Here is a 17,456-nt window from a genome sequence, read left to right on the forward strand (position 1 = left end):
CATCCTACAATATGTCTACAGCCTGTCTGCCATCCACACCCTCTTCTTCAACTGTTTCTCTATTTCCACTTATTCTGCTCTTCCCTATGCAAACACTCAAGGGGCCGTGCTGTCTTCAGTCTACATCCTTTCTACCCTCTGCTAGACGAGGTTACAGTAATGTTAACAAATGTGGCGGCGGCTTTATCTAGACTGCTCTATGGAGAGTTTATTATTTCAAAATAAAATAAATCTGCAAAAGCACTGGAATGCCATTCAACTGTAAAAATTGAGTAGTAGTATGTAAATAGAACCAGGAAACACTATAAAGAAAAATGTGCAGTATGAATCACTTCTACCCTTGGTGAAAACTGGGTGGACTGGGGTGAGTTCAGGTGAAACAGGCTTCTTGTAAAATGACGTACACTTTTAGTCTCAGAACCACTCACTCTCAGCCAATAACATCTTACATAATTACAAGGTCATTTAAGAGTCACATGTCTATACATTACAACTTACCTGTAATTTAACTGAACATTGTTTCCTGAACTCAAATGACTTAAATAGAAGTGGGGGGGGGGGGGTGAAGGCAGTCCAAGTATCCACAGAAAGGCTTATAACAGTTTCAGCTTTGATTTTATTCTCTCATTTAACATCACAAATGAAAGGACATCACATCTCACACTATTGCTTTTACATGAAACTCAAATTCTTGATGAAAAACAAAGTTACCAATCAGTACTTTCCCTCCAGGTAACACTTCAGCTTAAATATTTGTCAGTACCTTAACAAAACACAGAACTACCCTACCAAAGTCAATGTGGTTGTTGAGTCCTACCTACACTACATTTAAAACTCTTATCTCATCAAAAACCGGAGACAGAAAAAACAAAAATATACATGATTTCCTCAGTGTTAAAAGTCATCTTCATTTAAAAGCCACTGTGTGGAGAGGTTACTACCATGAACATGATGATACAGCCTCCCCAGATGCACCATCCTTCCTGGATTAGAGTAGAGCACCTATCCTGAGGATACAGCTGCTGGTCCTCAGTTATGAGCACAAGAATAAACTAGCACCCTCCGGGACAAAACTCCATCTTCTATGCTGCTGATACCCTTCTGCTACAGAAATGAAAAGCTGCTTTTCACACCCAAGTAGTTGTTTTTGTTTGAGCAAAAATTTTAATCAAAATCCCTTTCACTGAATATTCTCAATAGACAGAATGATATGAATGATGGCCAAAGCTGAGGAAAGAATAAAGGCTGTATCATTTTCATAGAAAAATAATACAAATCCAAGTAGTTCTAAAATAGAAAGAAAAAACTAGAAATTTTTAAGAAAAAATTCTACTTTTTGAACTGCAAATGATGCCAGTTAAATTTATTTTTATACCTAGCTGTATTGTTTACATTTATTTACAAAGAGCCTGGTCTAGGTTCAGTGATACCCAAGTGTCTTCCATTTTTAAAAAGATTGTCTTTCAGAGCATATAAACTGTTAAATGTTGTGGTTATTATGTTTTATGCTATTCTTGTCACTGGTAAAATTTTCTTCACCAAACTTATACAAGAAGGCATCTTCACATTGATTTTACTTTATTTAATCTAAAAGTAGAATATCTTTCTTGCTACTTTAATGCCATTACTACCAACTTCTACATTGTAATTTTACTAGTTCTAGACACAGGTGAGCATCGTAAGCATGGGTTTTAAAACTGCATGAAGTTCTGATGTCTGCTGCAAGTAAAGGAAACTGACTGTGCTGTTCCTTTCCTGCATACACCTAGCCCATCAGCCAGGGGGTTCCTGTTACATTTTAGTGTACAACTAGTGACAGTTAAGCGTCCAGAATTGGCTCACAGATCAGTTCACTATATAATTATCTGAAATGGTTAATGACAATTTTAACAACAACAACAAAAAAACAGTATCTGTAATGTACAAACAATGGAGGATTTAAAAGACTGTGACATTAACCAAACTATGACTATAGTTCTTCGCATCATTAGAGTTTTTTTTCTGTCAGGAAATAATTACTTATTGTTATTATTATTATCAGTTTTTAATTATTTCCTCTTTCATACTTCAAGTTGTCTTTTTATTATATATGCTGATAAAGAGTTCCAAGATCTAGGCTGCTGAAAGATTAAAATACATGCACAAGTACTTTTAGCACAAAGGTTAAAGACTATCACAGCTGCTTTCATTGGAAGACTTCACACTATAATACAGTGAACAATAATGGTAAACATGTGCTCCTTGTTAGGGTTTTGCTACACAATACGACATTAAACCTGGATGACAAAATATTTTTCAAAAATGAAATTACTATATTACTAGGGTCAACAAGTCCCCTGTAAAAAATCAATTATTAAATTCCTATAATACTGAAAAGCTTCCTTTCTAGTATTACTAAACAAACCTACTTAAAAAAAGAAAATGTTTCATCTTCCTTAAGGAAACAGTTTGAACCCATGCTCTGCAATGCAGTTCTCCACAGTACTACAGCTGTGGCTCTCCTCCGGACATCTGTACTCTTTGACAAGTGTGAAGACAGGCTTGTCAGAAGATATGAACAAATTGTGGGAAAGTAGCAAACTTTCCTTTGTCACACAAGCTAGTCTTTAAATACCTGATATTAAAGATGTGCAAAACATCACGGTGTTTTAGGTTAAACTATGATGTTATAAACTGGTTTCCACAGGACTTAAGGAGTGCTTCTCAGTCCAATCATTTTTCTCATTTTGAGGCTCTTTTAGTTTTGCTCTGAGAACAAGTCTCTAACGCATGCCAAGAGGGAACCACCCATTAGAATGTCCTCACATACAATCCTCGACAGTACTTGCTGCCCTCCTGAGATTTTGGAGAATAAAGCTATACAAAAATGCACAGTCATGATCCAGGCTATGGTAGAACCCACAGCCTTCTAACCTAAGTCCTTACAACATCACCCAGAAACACCAGAGTTAAAGCAAGGGCACTCGAAAGAGAACAGCAAGTCAAATACATCAGTGGTAGGGAACAGATGTCTTAAAAGCTTTAAGTTTTCTTTTTGTGTAAGTTTCAAAGACAGTTTTATGGGAAAAAAAAAAAAAAAAAAAAAAAAACCTATGTTTCAAATGCAATCAGGACTTTCTCAGCCGGGGCACCTCCTTTCTAAACAACGGTGGAGGTTCTCCCAGTGGGGCTCTGAGGAAAGTTCCTTCTACAGCTGATAAAAGCAAATCCTGACTTGTAGTAAATGCCTAGAATCCTTAAAGTAAGACCACCAATGTGGGCTACTTATAAATCAGAAGCTAATCATCAGCTCTACCAGCCTCTCATTTCTGTTAGTCAGGTACCAGAGAAATCAAAAAGAAGCCATGATTGTTCACCCTCCCTGATAGAGCCATGCTCTCTCTGCTCTGAGGATAGGACATCTTGACAAGAGAGAGATGCAAAGAAAGCCTCAGAGACACCCGTGCTTGATTAGCCTAGAAATAAAGAGACAAAGAGCATTCAAAAGCCACTTCCAGAGTGAAGAGTAACCTGCAGAGTTTCTACACCAGCCTCGCAGCACAACACATAAAATGAGGACAGATTCGTGCACGTTTTCATCAACTGGCTAAATATAAATATACCTGATTTATACTTTTAAACTAACAGGCTAAGACCCAAGTTCCAAACTGTAGTCTGTGTGACTCCGGAAGGGCGCTTTGGAAGGGTGAGGGCCCTTTGGAGAACAGTGTATAAGCAACTGTAAACATACACTGATTGTCCGCTAGCTTTCTTAAATAGAGTTTCTGAAGTATTTTTGTAGGAAATTATATGAGTGTAGTTAATCAGATAATTTCTATAATAACATATAAATTCTGTTGTATGTGCAAAAGGTGGTAGAAAGAGAAGGTACACGGATAGTTCATGTTTTCAATGTGAGCACGGCATTGCAATCCATCAGGAGTCCTTTGATCCTTTCATGAAACTTCTCCCTGTACAAGTTGAAGTACATAATGCTTTCTGGCTCTTCTTCTAGCCAAAACTTGTCAAATTCATAGACAAGGTAACCTTCAAGTAAAAAAAAAAAAAAAACACAAACATATTGTCCACAGAAGTAAAATCATATATTTAGACCACCTTCAGAAAGTATACATGCATCTTGGGCCAGGGAGACGGCTCAGTGGATAAGGCTGCTTGTCGTGCGCACCAGACAGCCTGGGTCAAATACAGAACGTGATACACAAGGTGCACTCAGGTCTTCCTCCCTCTCCTGGACAGCCACGAGCTGGAGCAATAAAGCGATAAGCGTAGCCTCTGTGCTGCAGAGGCATTAGGTTAAAAGCTCCACATTCTGCCTTGTTGAGAGCTAGCACTGCTCTTGCTCAGGTCTGGTTCTGACCCCGATACTCACAGTAAAACTGGTGAAAGTGCTCCATTGTTGGTACTCCAGGGACAAAGTTGTAGAGGTGAAGCTTCAGGGCCTCGCTCTTCAGTAAGCTATAAGCCATCTCTGTAAGATTGATTCCAACTATTGCGTAAGAATACCTACGTCGGAAACACCACCAGTTACACAGATGGCTCGACACAGCTTACCGCGTGTAAAACACTCTCTAGTTCACCCACACTGCCCCTCTGCACTCCTCATACAGGACTCACTGCACAGTAACCTCTCTACATTCAGTCAGAAGGATCAAAGTGCTTGTTTTCTAAAGGCTGCTATTTTCTGAATAGAAGCTAAGAAGTAAAATTAAAAGTTTTGACCGTGCAACATTTAAAAGCAGTAAGGGGAGGACACCTGCGGAGACCAAGCTTTACTGCTCTGGTTATATATAGAACAAAGTAAGAGCTCAATTTGCATTCCCTTTACCATTTTCAAAACTAACTTAGTTTCTCATTCTACTTTGAAATAATTCTTGAAAAAAAAATAGGACCCTATCTTCGTTTTATAAACTACATCAAGTAATAAAATTTACTTTGGAATACATAAAACATTTATGATCATTTTTCTTTAAAATAGTTTATATTATCCCTTCTGCAGTTTCAGTCATTAAAATAACATCATTTTGGAAACATTTTGAAATACAGTCATTTCCGCTTCACAAGTCTAGCTTTTTAAGTGTCTGCCCGGCTTACCCTAATCTGGGGTGATTGGAGCGGGAGAGAATCTGATGCGCTTCGCTGGTGTAGTTTTCACTGAAATACCTAAACAAGTTCAAGGAAGATAATGAAGAGAGATGTCCCACTGAAGGCAGAGTAAACACTTCAGAGCAGGCAGCAGCCACCGTCGGACCAGCAGCCCTTGCCGCCTTGGCCACTCCATCTCTACCTCAAGCCACCTCAATGGCTCAAAAAGGTTTCTGAGGCCAAATTTAGCCCTAAGGAATCTGGCCTATTAAATAAGGAACAAGATCATTTCAGCAGAGAAATCTCCTACAAAAGGATGTCCTGTCCGCTCACAAACAGAAAAGTCCCGAGTTCTACAACCTGCTCACCCTCCTCCTGTCCAGTGGGAAGTGCAGCTGCTGGCTGTCTCCTTCACTGTGTAACACACTGCTGACAGACAGACGAGCAGACCATCACTGAAGGATGTGGATCCTGGCCATCTTCACATCAGCCTATGCTCTACTACAGTGAGGAAACTGCACGTCGTCAGAGGTCTACCAACACCCCTCGCACAGTCCAGAGTCAGACTCTGTTAAGTTACTTAAACTCCAGGCTGAGGAGGATTCGCTTCCGATGGAGGCAAGGAAGTCGCTTTAGTTCTTTAAAGATTGCTGTGTGATTTATCTTCAGGAAGCAGAACTACCTAGAACTTATAAAGCTTTAGGCACTGCCAAAATATACATGCTTCTATAATTTAAAATAGCAGAGAAATCTCATTATGACATATCCTTACCCCCAACAGCTTTATCCACACTGACCTTAACATTTTTCTCAGTAATAATCTAGTTTAGTTCAATTCAGATTTTTTTCACATTAAGAATTATCCAAAGAAATTACTAGCTTCCCAACATTAGTTACCGTCTGTAAGCCACAATCCATAGACAAATTCAACACTGTAGTCTGCACACCTACGTGTCTATGTAGCAGAGAGGGTCTCAACCTTCCTAACGCTTCGACTCCAACCATAATAGTATTTCACTGCTACTTCATAACTGCCATTTTACTACTGTTGTGAATCATAGTGTGACTGTCTGATATGCCACCCCAAAGGGGTCACAGTCCACAAGTTGAGAGCCATTGGTAGAAGAACTCAGTTGCTTAAGAGAACAGTGCTGACTGTCAGCTGTGATTTATATTGCATATCTGGGACTGCATGCACACAGCCTAAGTACTAAGGGAAAAGGTAAGTTGTTACGGTATGGTACATAGGGGCTCAGACCAACTGCCAGAGGAAGTTAGGAGCATGTCGCCTAATATGGAGCCAGAGCCCACACAGTAGGAACAAGAAGGCAAAACCAGAAAGGGCTGTTCATGACTCTTAAGCAGGTGTGAGAAGTAAGGCTGAAAGACAGAGGAAGGGGAAGGCACTAGAAACACTGGCGGGTAAGCACATACACACATGGATGTGCACCACACAAGAGATAAGCCGTGACACACACACACACACATGCACACACACACACACACACACACACACGCACATCTTTGAATGTTGTCAAACATGGGCATTATACCTAAGAAAACTTAAGAGTCAATATGGAATAACTGCAGAATTTCATTCAGCCAAGAAAAAGAAAATTTATTTTCACTTACACAAGATTGATCAGTCCAAGTATGCCCATGCCTCTGAAGTCTGTTTTGGGATCATCACCCTGGAAGCCAATGTCTGCCCACTGCTTGGAGATCCGGGCCTTCAGCTGTTTTGTTGGCATCAGAAGACTCCAAAGCTGTATAAACATGCTTTTGTGTTACAAGTAATAGTAATGTTCTTGGTTTATTGGGACATTTTCCTTTCCTTAGTTTATCTAATTCATAATTGAAGTTCAACAACCTTTATCTGCAAATTCAAGACCAACAAGGACTGTATTTAAAACTTAGTGTACCTGTTTCAACCAGAATGACTGCTGTGAAGAATAATTTTTTAAAAGCAAACACTATGAAAACTTAGAGCAATGACCTGTGTTTACTAACCAATATATGTACACTAGCATTAAACTGTTTGAGAAGAGCAGGCTTGGGTCAGTGGACCCAGATTCAGCTTGAATAGGCTATGCTGTAATACTGGGTGGTTAATCTCTAATGAGGAAGAAGAAGAGGGAGAGGGAGAGAGGGAAAAAAATAAAGAGAAATTAATTCTGAAGAGGGCATCATGGAATAATATTAATATAATTCAAGAGATGGGGGGTGTGTGACTATTTCATAAAATTTTAATTTTCAAAAGAAAAACTGATTTGGTATTAAATAAATATAATCTTTACCACTGAGGTTGTTATCAAGTAAGAAATATTAACAATCTTCCCTTTGTTAGGTACTAATAACCAGTCAATGGAAAATAACTAAGAAAATTGGTCAATTTCAAGATCTAATGTACGTCATCAGACAAAACAGACTTGTACACATTGACTAAAACCTGAGAAGCTTTGCTAAACAGCCATGCTTGCCCCTGCCCTCTCATCACCACAGCAGGCACTGTGGAGTGAAGGTGTCCCGTCCTAAGATGTCAATACTGTGGCCTTCCAAAAATCTGGCTTCAAGCTAGATCCAGTTATTAGAGTGGGCTTTATCTTGCCCACTGTCTTATGAGCAAGCCGGGAGGCTTACTGATAAGGAACGTGACCACAGCAAGAATGCTTCAGCTGTGGCCGCAGCGCAGAGCCACTGCTTAGCTTTCAGTCATTTGTTTGCTCCTTTGTTTCTGGAGATGGGGTTTTGTTATACAGCCCAGGATAGTCTTGAATTGCCATCCTCCTGCCTCAATCTCCAAAATTCTGGGATTGCAGGTATATGCCATCATAGTCAGCTTTTAATACTCAAAATGTAATCTCCATTATGGTCCTTTGCCTGGAGACCCTGACTTCACAAGGTTACGGCGGAGTTCAGATCAGACACTGACAAGAGCTGCTGAACGCGACTTTGGATTACACTTAAGCGGCTTCAATGCCATAGCTCTTCCCAGCAGGACTGTAGCAGTATGCCAAAGTCACCGCCACTCTGCCGCCAGAGCTGAATTTCATAGTGGACAGCAGGACAAAGGTGCTCAGACGTATGTCTTACTCCTTCCGGACAGCAGGAGTAGCAGAAAGCTTTGAAGTGAAGGTGATTGAAGATTGTGAGCGCTTGCTGAGCATGCTTTAAATCACTCAAATATAAGCTCAATTTGCATAACAGCTCCTTATTAACCTCAAAATAAAATCACATTTTATTTTAATCTTGCAGTTAGGTAAACCTCCCCAAAAAGGTTTTGTTGTTTATATTTATTTATTTATGTCTATGATTGTGTTTATGTGCACCATGTGTGTGTCTCATGCTTTCCTGGGTCAGGAGAGGGTATCAGAGTCTACAAATGGTGGTGAGCCGCCACGTGGGTGCGGGAAGGGAACAGGTCCTGTGCGACAGCCATAAGCACTCGCAGTCCTGAGCTGCCCCACCAGCCCTGCCTCCCATGGAACACTTGTTATAGCAAGTCCTCAAGTCCTGACAATGCTCCTGCTTTAAGGGCAGCTGAGTTCACTGAGATAAATAAAAGGGAGGAGAGCATCAGCCGGGAGGGGAGCAGGGGAGGGACATGGGAATTAAGAATTCATGAAATGAAATCAGGAAACCCCCACTTTATGAAAATGGTGAGGAGGGAGGAGACCAGAGAAGACGGAGGGAGAGGACAAGAGGGAGGAGGGAGAGAAGAACAGAATAGAGAGGGTAAAAGTGTGAAAGAATGAAGGGAAACATTTAAAGGCACACCGCCCCTTCTCCAGAGTGTGAGCGGTAGGAAGGGGGCAGGAGGCAGCGCTCTCCTGGCTCTGGGTGTGAGCAAAGCAAGTCAACCGTCTCCCCTTGGGATCCAGTGAAGGGCCGCACTTTCTCCAGGCCTCAGCCTTTAGATATGGGTGCAGCTACCACCCTCACACACACAGCAGAAGCAGGAGACTGGAATTGTACTGAATCACACTTCCTTACTGTGGCACTATCTGCTAACTAATGCTGGGCCAGAAGAGACACAACCCTGTACAAACAGCACAGCTTCAGTGCTACTGAAGGAACGCCAAATCTCCACACGAAAATCAGATAAACAGAGGCTCTGAGGCCTGTGTGCCTGTGCTTTCAGTCCAAAGAGGTCCTCTTTGGTGAATGGATAATTATCTCAGAATTAAAAGAATGAATATGTTTTAAAGATGCTTATCAAGTAAGAGTTGTTGACCAACAATCTTTTCCTATTAATGAAATCTAACAAACTTTTCAGGAGGCAAACAAACAGGAAGTCTGAATGAGCCTGGAGAGTGCGCGCAGCTCTCACAGAGGCTCACTCCCTGAGCCCAAGCCAGCACTTACCTTGAGGAGCAGCTTCTCATGCTGTGCATTGGCAGAATCATAGGGCTTTTTCCTCACATTCTCTACATCCTGGTAGAGCTGTTTGTAGCCAGTTATCTGCAGTAAGCATGTCCTCATGCAGATTTGAAAACTGAAAGGATAGAATGATTAGTTTAAATCAGACCTCTATCACAATAAAGCAAAGCTGGGGGTGGGGCGTTACACACCTATTTAGGAAGTGGTTTTTCGCTTCTAATAACTCAAGAAGAAGGAAAGAGCATCGGAAGAACTCCGTTTTCTCTGAGATAGCCATATACCCCAAGTCTTCTAATAACTTGAAGTGTATACAAAACAACCTATGACAAGCTATTTCAGTCTCCCCACGTACCGTAGCTTGCTTTCCCCCAGAGTGACATACTGCTTACAGTGACTTTACTGTAGTGACAGCACACAGACCTCAAATTCCAACCCACCAACAGTCTGGAAGACCTTCAAGCCTCCCCTTATCTACAAAATACCCTTCAAACCAATCTGCAGAGCACCAACTCCCTGCTGGGGTTGTGGCCTCTTACCCTAAGGGTTCATTTCCTAGCTGCTGTCACATCCCAAAGTCACCCTTCCCTCCCTTACTTACATATCAACTAGTGTCACTTATTGTAGTGTGCTGTTGCTCGTAAGTGTCCCTATCATCTATCTAGCCAGCTTTGTGACTCTTGCAGAACAAGAGACCACGGCCTACAGATGGCCAGTGCAGCCTCTTCATGAAGAACAGAGAACAGTGTAAGGACTCAGCAGATCATGTGACACACACTGCAGGGACTGAGTGGGAGGGCCTTTCCCTGGGCTGCAGCCCTGCGCAGTGATCAGCAGTCTGGGCCTCAGTGCTCAGGGAAGGACAGAGCTGGGTTGTTCCACCCACAAGCCTTCCCCACCACAGTCCGATGGTGCAGGGCTCTGCACAGCAGGGGCATCAGTCACAGAGGGAGTAGCACACCTGATGTCTTTCTCGGGGCAGATGTTCTTTTCCTTCATGATGTTCGCTATACACCTGTCCACTTCGCTCTCAGCAACTCGTGTTGCGTTCTGGAGGACCTAGTTATGGAGACACAGCGGAATGAGAGAAGTCTCTGACGGCTGATACAGGAGTGACGTTCTGAGACATTTAAGCAATTTTACAAAGAAGATATTAAAATGCAAAAAGAAATCACACTTCATATCTCCCCAAGAGCTGGAATCATATACGAATTTGTGGTTTTCTAAAAGCCTCCTACCCACACTCATAAAAGCAGATGTAATTAAACAAAGAAATAATGAAGTCATGAAAGTGGGAGAGGGTTGGAAAGGAGGTCAACATATACAAGAGGCAAAGGGTAAGAGGGAGAATATGATTGTGAAACACTACATGTCTATGAAATTGACATTTCATGTAAGCTGTAGGATTTACTGTCACGAAGCTGCTCACAGAACTTGTGACTCAGGCTGTGGTGACTTATGTTCTACCTTTCTTCAGACTGGGAAGCTTGGCTTTCTCTCATAATTCACCAGTGGCTAGAGGCCACTGACATTACTAATCTTTTTAAAGGATCAACTTCTGAGTTTGTTGGCCATGTCCACGTTTGTCTAGTTTACTAATCCATGGTTTTCTCTGCCTTTTAACTTCTTCAGCTTACTTTGGGCCGTTTCTTTTCAGGTTTCTAAAGGTACAAACAGATTGTACCTTCAATTGGTTTAGACTTTTAAATTTCGCTTTGGTGAGCTAACATTGTGTTTCCAGTTCAATTTTCTTTGTCTATTTCCCACCGGATTCTTCTTTGACCCACTGGGATTACTGCAATATTTATAGTCTAGATACCGCAAATTTTCATTTTAGCATCCATTGGACATTAGTTATAAACTGTTCCTAGTCTGTAACTGAGGAAGTGAGACTTAATTTTTAACCAACAAAGAAGAAGTTAGAAGCCATATTCTCATTTAAAAAAAAAAAAAAAATCACAGTTTAGGATTCTGAACAAAGGCAGAAACTCTATACCCTGCCCGGTATCCATCGATGTGGATGTGAGTTACTCTCACACAGATAACTCAGATGAAGGACTGGACCTAAGATAACAAGCACCCACTTTAGAGGTTACTCTCCGGAATGAAGCATGTCAGCTTGCAGAATCCAACACCCTTCTGATTCCGGTGTGAGTCAGCAACTCTTATCAACACTAGCACACCGAATCATGTCCCCGTTTTCATTATGAATCCTATTTTACATTATGACCAAGTGCAAATATATATATGGATATCTAAAATACAGATGTGTACACAGGTAATAACTAAACAAAAAATGTCCTAAAATAATATACACCAGTAATTCTTATGCAGACAACGCTGTGACCTTACAGTTAATCCTAGCTGGTTAATTCCCAGTTTCCCATTTAACACACATCAAGAGCTGTGGCTGATGTGTGGAAGACATGCTTCCCATCCACACCAGTCACTTCCTTGTCACAGCTCTGGGTGTACAGAATGCACCCTTTGTCTTGCACTTGACCACTTAAACCCACACATGCAAATGGAGATGAAGAAGACACAGTCTGCCGGCCCCGGCCCAGGCGACTTACTATGAGACCTTCCCTCACTACCCACTGAATCTGCACCTGTAACCTACAGCCATGGAAACTTGACACCAACTCGATAAAGGGCCTTTGCAGGTGAGGCACTGCGCATGAGCACACAATAACACTGCCTCAGGTTCCTGCAGATTTGTGCTTGTTTCTTATACAGCAAAGGCTGACTACTATGTAGCGTATGCTGGGATTCACTTTGGATCAAACCTTGCTTGGCTCTTCTCTCACATAACCTACCCTGTGGACACAATCTTGTGAAAGGCTTTCCTAACATGCTGGTCCCCAAAGCTATCAAAGCTGCTACAAAATAAACAGGTAAGATACCTGTTTATAATAATAAACCTCAGAACAGGACGCAGAGTTGAAATACTCTTCTGTCCATCAAAATACACAAAGGAAGTATTCTGAAAACAGAATTACAATTTCCAAAATGAGACAATTTAACTCACAGTTTCTTATAGCAAAGGCAGTAAACATAATCTTGAAATCAAAGTGTTCTTTTTAAAGAAAAAAAATGCACTTAGGTTAAGTTTGCTAGAATTAGCATGTTAATGTGTGTGCCCTTACCTTATTCTTGGAATATGTCAAGGAATTTTCTGAAATTAAAAAAAAAAAAAAGTTACCACTTGAACACATTTTCTGAATTACCCAAAATTAAGTAGTAAAAATATAATGGCAATGAAAAATCACTTCCATAGTTTAAGGTACATTTCCACATGAACAACAATCTCAAAATCTTACAAGATAGAGAAGAAGGTTCTGCCTCCAAATGCGGTACCACACTGGGGGCAATCTCATTTTCCCAGAATGTTGTGGTTTTGTGCAGACTCAGATCTCAGAAATTCGTCTGAAGACTACATTCTCTACTACCCTCTCTTCATCGACAGCCCAAGCAAGTGGCCAGCAACGCAACAGCACAAGAGCAAAGCAGCAGAGACTGTCTGGCCAACGATCTTACCAGGCAAAGAGCAAACAGCCTCTATATTCCTGGTTTCTGTTCCAAGAAAAACAACATTTATATTGGTCTGTTTAAAAAAAAAAAAAATGCTTCCGGTATACTAAGAATGTTCTCCTTTTGAGAACTGTAAAAAAAATAAAAAAAAAAAAACTTTTTGCCTCAAAGTAAAACTTTGAATATGCTCTTTTCCCATACTATAAACTGCTAACCAACAGACTGCAGAGGTCTGTGTCAAGAGGCACTTGGTTCTTCTGAGCAGGTGTGTGTGTGTGTGTGTGTGCGTGTGTGTGTGTGTACGTAGAACTGTGCATTGCGCTTCATCCAGCCAAAGGCCACAAGACGCCCTGCAGTCCTTCTAATCATCCTGGGTACAGGGCCCACTGTCCACACCTCACTCCCTTGGCCCTAAAGACATCGATTCCTCATCCAAGGCATTATGATCAACACAAAATAGGAGCTGGTTGATTCCCGATTTTCCACTTGACATGGCATCATGAGCTACAGCCCTGCCCAGGTCTCCTACCATGCCTAAAGTAACTGCAAATCACATTTCTCAACCATCTGAGTTTGAAGTCAGAACAATATTTACACTTAAACTTTCCAAAACTGTCACTGGGCAGAAATATAACATAAGCCCAACTGAGCCCCATGTATATCATAAACATTTCCACTGCTACATTAAATTGAAAAGAAACACATGCAATTTTTATTACTATAACAGATCAAAAACATTTCAATGTATTACAAATACAATTATCAGACATCTTTATACTTTTTTCATATAAAGTCTTTGAAATACAGTGGGTATCTTAAAAGTACGGCACAACTCAACACCATGCATACTTCAGGTGCTCAGAACCCTGTGGCTATCACTATAAGCCTAGACCATAACAAGTGTTCAATAACCATGTAGATTGTCCCCAAGCTGTTTGTATTTTAATGTTAACCCCACTTCCCCAAGATAGGCAGCCTAGTTACATGACTCCAACTGAACCTTCCTATTTTAATTAGTAAAATAAAGGAAAGCCAGTGACTGGGCGGGCGAGGGAGGTGGAGAGGACTGAGAGCTCTGAGGAGGTCAGAGGATGGAGCTTCCCAAGGACCAGCTAGACCCAGGTGATATGGATTGGCGTTAAATAACTGAACATTTAAGAATTTTACAGGTCTAGTATCTCATATAGAAAGGCAGTTTGTATCTTTGTCTATTTGATGCAATATTGTTGTGTAGAGGGTTTGTGGATTGAGAATTGAATACATAAACCTGTATGAAAAGCTATCGGGCTGTAGAGTTGTGTTTGTGGGATTTTGGGGTACAGAAACACCCCGGGACAGAGGCAGAGAGCAGACAGTAGTAAACCACCAAGGGAAGGGAATTGCACGGACAAGTTGGGCCATGGTGGTGGCCTGGACTGGGTGCCAGAGGAGCGCGCAGCTCCGTATCAGGATCAGGCCTGAGGAGTGACCAGTAAAGAGATAAACTGACTTTTTATTAATATTTACTGCAACATAACCATGCGGCTATCGCTGTGAATCTGGACCAGGTAGGTTCTAAAAATCTTTCCTAGGACCAATGAGCAGTCTGCCCATTCAGAAAGAAGTAAGAAGACCGAGTGATGAGGCCTTAAAGTAGGAAACCAGATAACGGATTCTTCAATCTTTACCTCATACATTTGTGTAAAATTTCCAAATGGAAGAGTGAGTAATTTTCTAGTAAACAACTGCAAATACAATCTGAATAACTGATACGTTTATAAGAGATCCAAACGGCTCCCTCTTTGGATACATATGGGATGATCTAGGAAGTTTCTTTTTGTATATAATTTATTATTCGGTTTGGTTCAATACTCAGTAGTAGAATGGAAAGAATTCAAAGACCACAAGGTTTAAGAAACTCAGTTGCAGTGACTCTCTCAAATCAAACCCCGGCTGGGCAAACAGAAAGAATCCAGTTCTGTTGTCAGTAATCTTGGATGTTTTTACTTTGGAGGTCGTTACCTATTCTGTAGGTCCTCTGTGCACCTCCGTAGGTGTCCAAGATTCTCTGCAATTCACACTTCCCAGTCATCTGCCGTAGGACCCATTTCATCCAAAACCGGAAAAAGTGTCCATAGAAAAACTCCCACAAAGAAATGAACATGTTTCCCTGGAAACAGGATATAAAAACACAAGTTTAATGGTCTCAAACTGAAATCATAAAGCTGAAAAATAAATTAGGTTGATCCAGCTCCCCAAATTATAATGAAATCTATTATACCATTGTGTTTATTCTATGGCAGTGTTTAATCTATCAGGCAAGGAACTAATATATAACTGTTTAAATAATGATTAGCCAAATGGTCAATTTATCTCTTTGCCAAATGATCACTTTTTTTAAAAAGTAGCCATAAAAAAAAAAAAAACCTGGCCAAATTATTTAATCGCTTAAAGGAAAAATAACCACCTTACATTTTTGCCAAATAATTATATTTAATATTTTGGATTCCTACTTCCGTTTTTCATCCCTTGAAACTTGGAACAAAGAAGCTCAAAAATAAAAAGGACCAACCGAGCAACAATTTCAAATCTATCACACATCAGATGTGGTTTCCCGAAGAATGAGCTCTTCTTAGCCTTGGCTGAGAGCGTGCTCAGCTGACTCCAACAAACGAAAACGCTACAAGTGGCTTACAACCTGAAGCATACAGGTTGGAAGCCGAGCAGATGGCATCCTGACGAATTCATGATTTTTCCAGTCAGTAGGTGAAGGGCAGAGACACCAAGAGGTTTGAAAATAAAAAAACCACAAGACCTGTACACTTATACACTCGATATAAGTGGATCTTAGAAGAAAACTCTTGGGTGCTAAATGAAGGGGAGGAGGGATACTGGGGACAGAGATGAAAACTCTCCTCGCCTGCCTTCCAGCCCTGGGATTCGCTGATACACCCTCTCTGCGCCCAGGCCGGGGGAGCTGTCAAATTCGAAATCCCCGCAGGGCAGGGCACCGGGTGTCCGTGCCAGGCGCGCGGATAGATCAGGATCTTTAAAATGAGTCATCCCGTCGGCGCTAGTCGGGACGAAGGCGGCTGAAGTGCCAGGCGCCGGGAGGCCGTCCCGCCCGGCCCCAGGGCCTCTGGAAAACGAATGCGAGCCCCGTGGGCAGCGCGCCGTCCCGCCCCTCTCGCGCGCGGGAACGCAGCACAAAGCCCGGACGGCCCCGGCACCCTGCGGATTACCCGCGGGACGCCTGCGAGGCTTGCGCAGCCGCACGCCAGCAACTCGGGGTGAGAGAGAAATAAAACAGCAGCCACCTCACAGGAGCGGAAGAACTAGGGGAAGCTGGCACTGCCTCGGTTTCCCCCAGCTGCAAACACCGGCAACGGAAACGACGCTCTACGCGGAGCGCTCCCTGCGAACACCGCGACCCGGAAGTCCGCACGGAGGCTGCGGGGGCGGGGTGTCGCCTGGCTGCGCGCCCCGCCTCCTCGTCGTCTTCGGATTGGCTCGCTCTCAGCCTATCACTGGCGCGGAGGAAGGGGCCTGCGGACCGGCGTGCGGGACGCCGGACGGTTCCCCTGGCAACGACGGCCAGCTGCCACGCCCAGCCCAGTGCCAACGTGGTCCCCTTGGAAGGGGCCTGGAAACTTTGCTCAGGGCTTTCCGCGGGCGTGACAACAGCACTTTCACCTACATTTCCTAATCTGCGAAGTGATTATTTCCCATCTTTATGAGGCACAAAGGAAACTTGGCTCGAAGGAACTTTATGGATGACGCAAAAGATTAGTGTGTGCAATAAGTTGCGACTTTTTCCTCTGGAAACGAACATGGAATAGTTAATTCATCAAACGTTCGTTTCTTAACTGGAGGAATAATTTGTGCACTTTTTTTTTAACCTCAAAAGGCACGATTGATTGGCTAGTATGTGCCAGGAAGACTTATACTAGGGACTCACACTAAACCAACCTGCAAAAGCATAGTATCAGGTGAAGCTGCCTAACAAAGTTATTAAGGGGATTAGGGAGTAGGGGGAGGGATCATTACATACAGCAGAGTCAGCAAAGTAAGGATAAGCGTTACGGGAGGAGTGAGTGACTGCTTCAGGAGGAAGGCTGATCCACCTGACAGTAAATGTAGAGGTCTTTGGATTAGGAACCTGTTGGAAATGCTGATGGAACAATGAGGGTGCTGGTGGGTTGGAAAAGAAAGAGCCAAGTGGAGAGGAGGCTAAATACAACAAATGTTAAAAATAACATGAAACAAAGGGAATTCTTGAACTGGGCATGCTGATTCATAACTGCAATCCCAGCCAGAGGGTGATATGGGCAGGGAGATCTGGAGTTCAAGGCTACTTAAGGTTCTGTCTGAAAGAAAAGATAGATAGATAGATAGATAGATAGATAGATAGATAGATAGATAGATAGATAATAGATAGATAATAAATGATAGATAGATAATAGATAGATGGATAATAGACAGATGAT

The 17,456-nt window shown here is 42.1% G+C and overlaps 1 protein-coding gene across 3 annotated transcripts; it reads right to left on the reverse strand.

Moving 5' to 3' along the window:
* Nucleotides 1–699: 699 nt before the first annotated feature.
* On the reverse strand, nt 700–16,395 carry ELMOD2 (ELMO domain containing 2). Of its 3 annotated transcripts, none has more exons than XM_080936758.1 (9): nt 16,287–16,395; nt 14,992–15,139; nt 12,606–12,634; nt 10,421–10,518; nt 9,448–9,577; nt 6,715–6,848; nt 5,092–5,160; nt 4,370–4,503; nt 700–4,026 (listed from the first exon to the last, which is right to left on the reverse strand). In XM_080936758.1, the coding sequence occupies exons 2-9, from the start codon at nt 15,131–15,133 to the stop codon at nt 3,881–3,883; spliced, it is 882 nt and encodes a 293-aa protein (XP_080792884.1). In that variant the 5' UTR covers nt 15,134–15,139; nt 16,287–16,395; the 3' UTR covers nt 700–3,880. The 3 variants fall into 3 exon arrangements, with proteins under 3 accessions (XP_080792884.1, XP_080792885.1, XP_080792886.1); XM_080936760.1 differs by lacking the exon at nt 700–4,026 and adding an exon at nt 4,113–4,243; XM_080936759.1 differs by lacking the exon at nt 5,092–5,160.
* Between the last annotated feature and the right edge of the window lie 1,061 nt (nt 16,396–17,456).

Source organism: Micromys minutus (assembly GCF_963924665.1).
Source record: "Micromys minutus genome assembly, chromosome: 24".
Classification (NCBI taxonomy): Eukaryota; Metazoa; Chordata; class Mammalia; order Rodentia; family Muridae; genus Micromys; species Micromys minutus.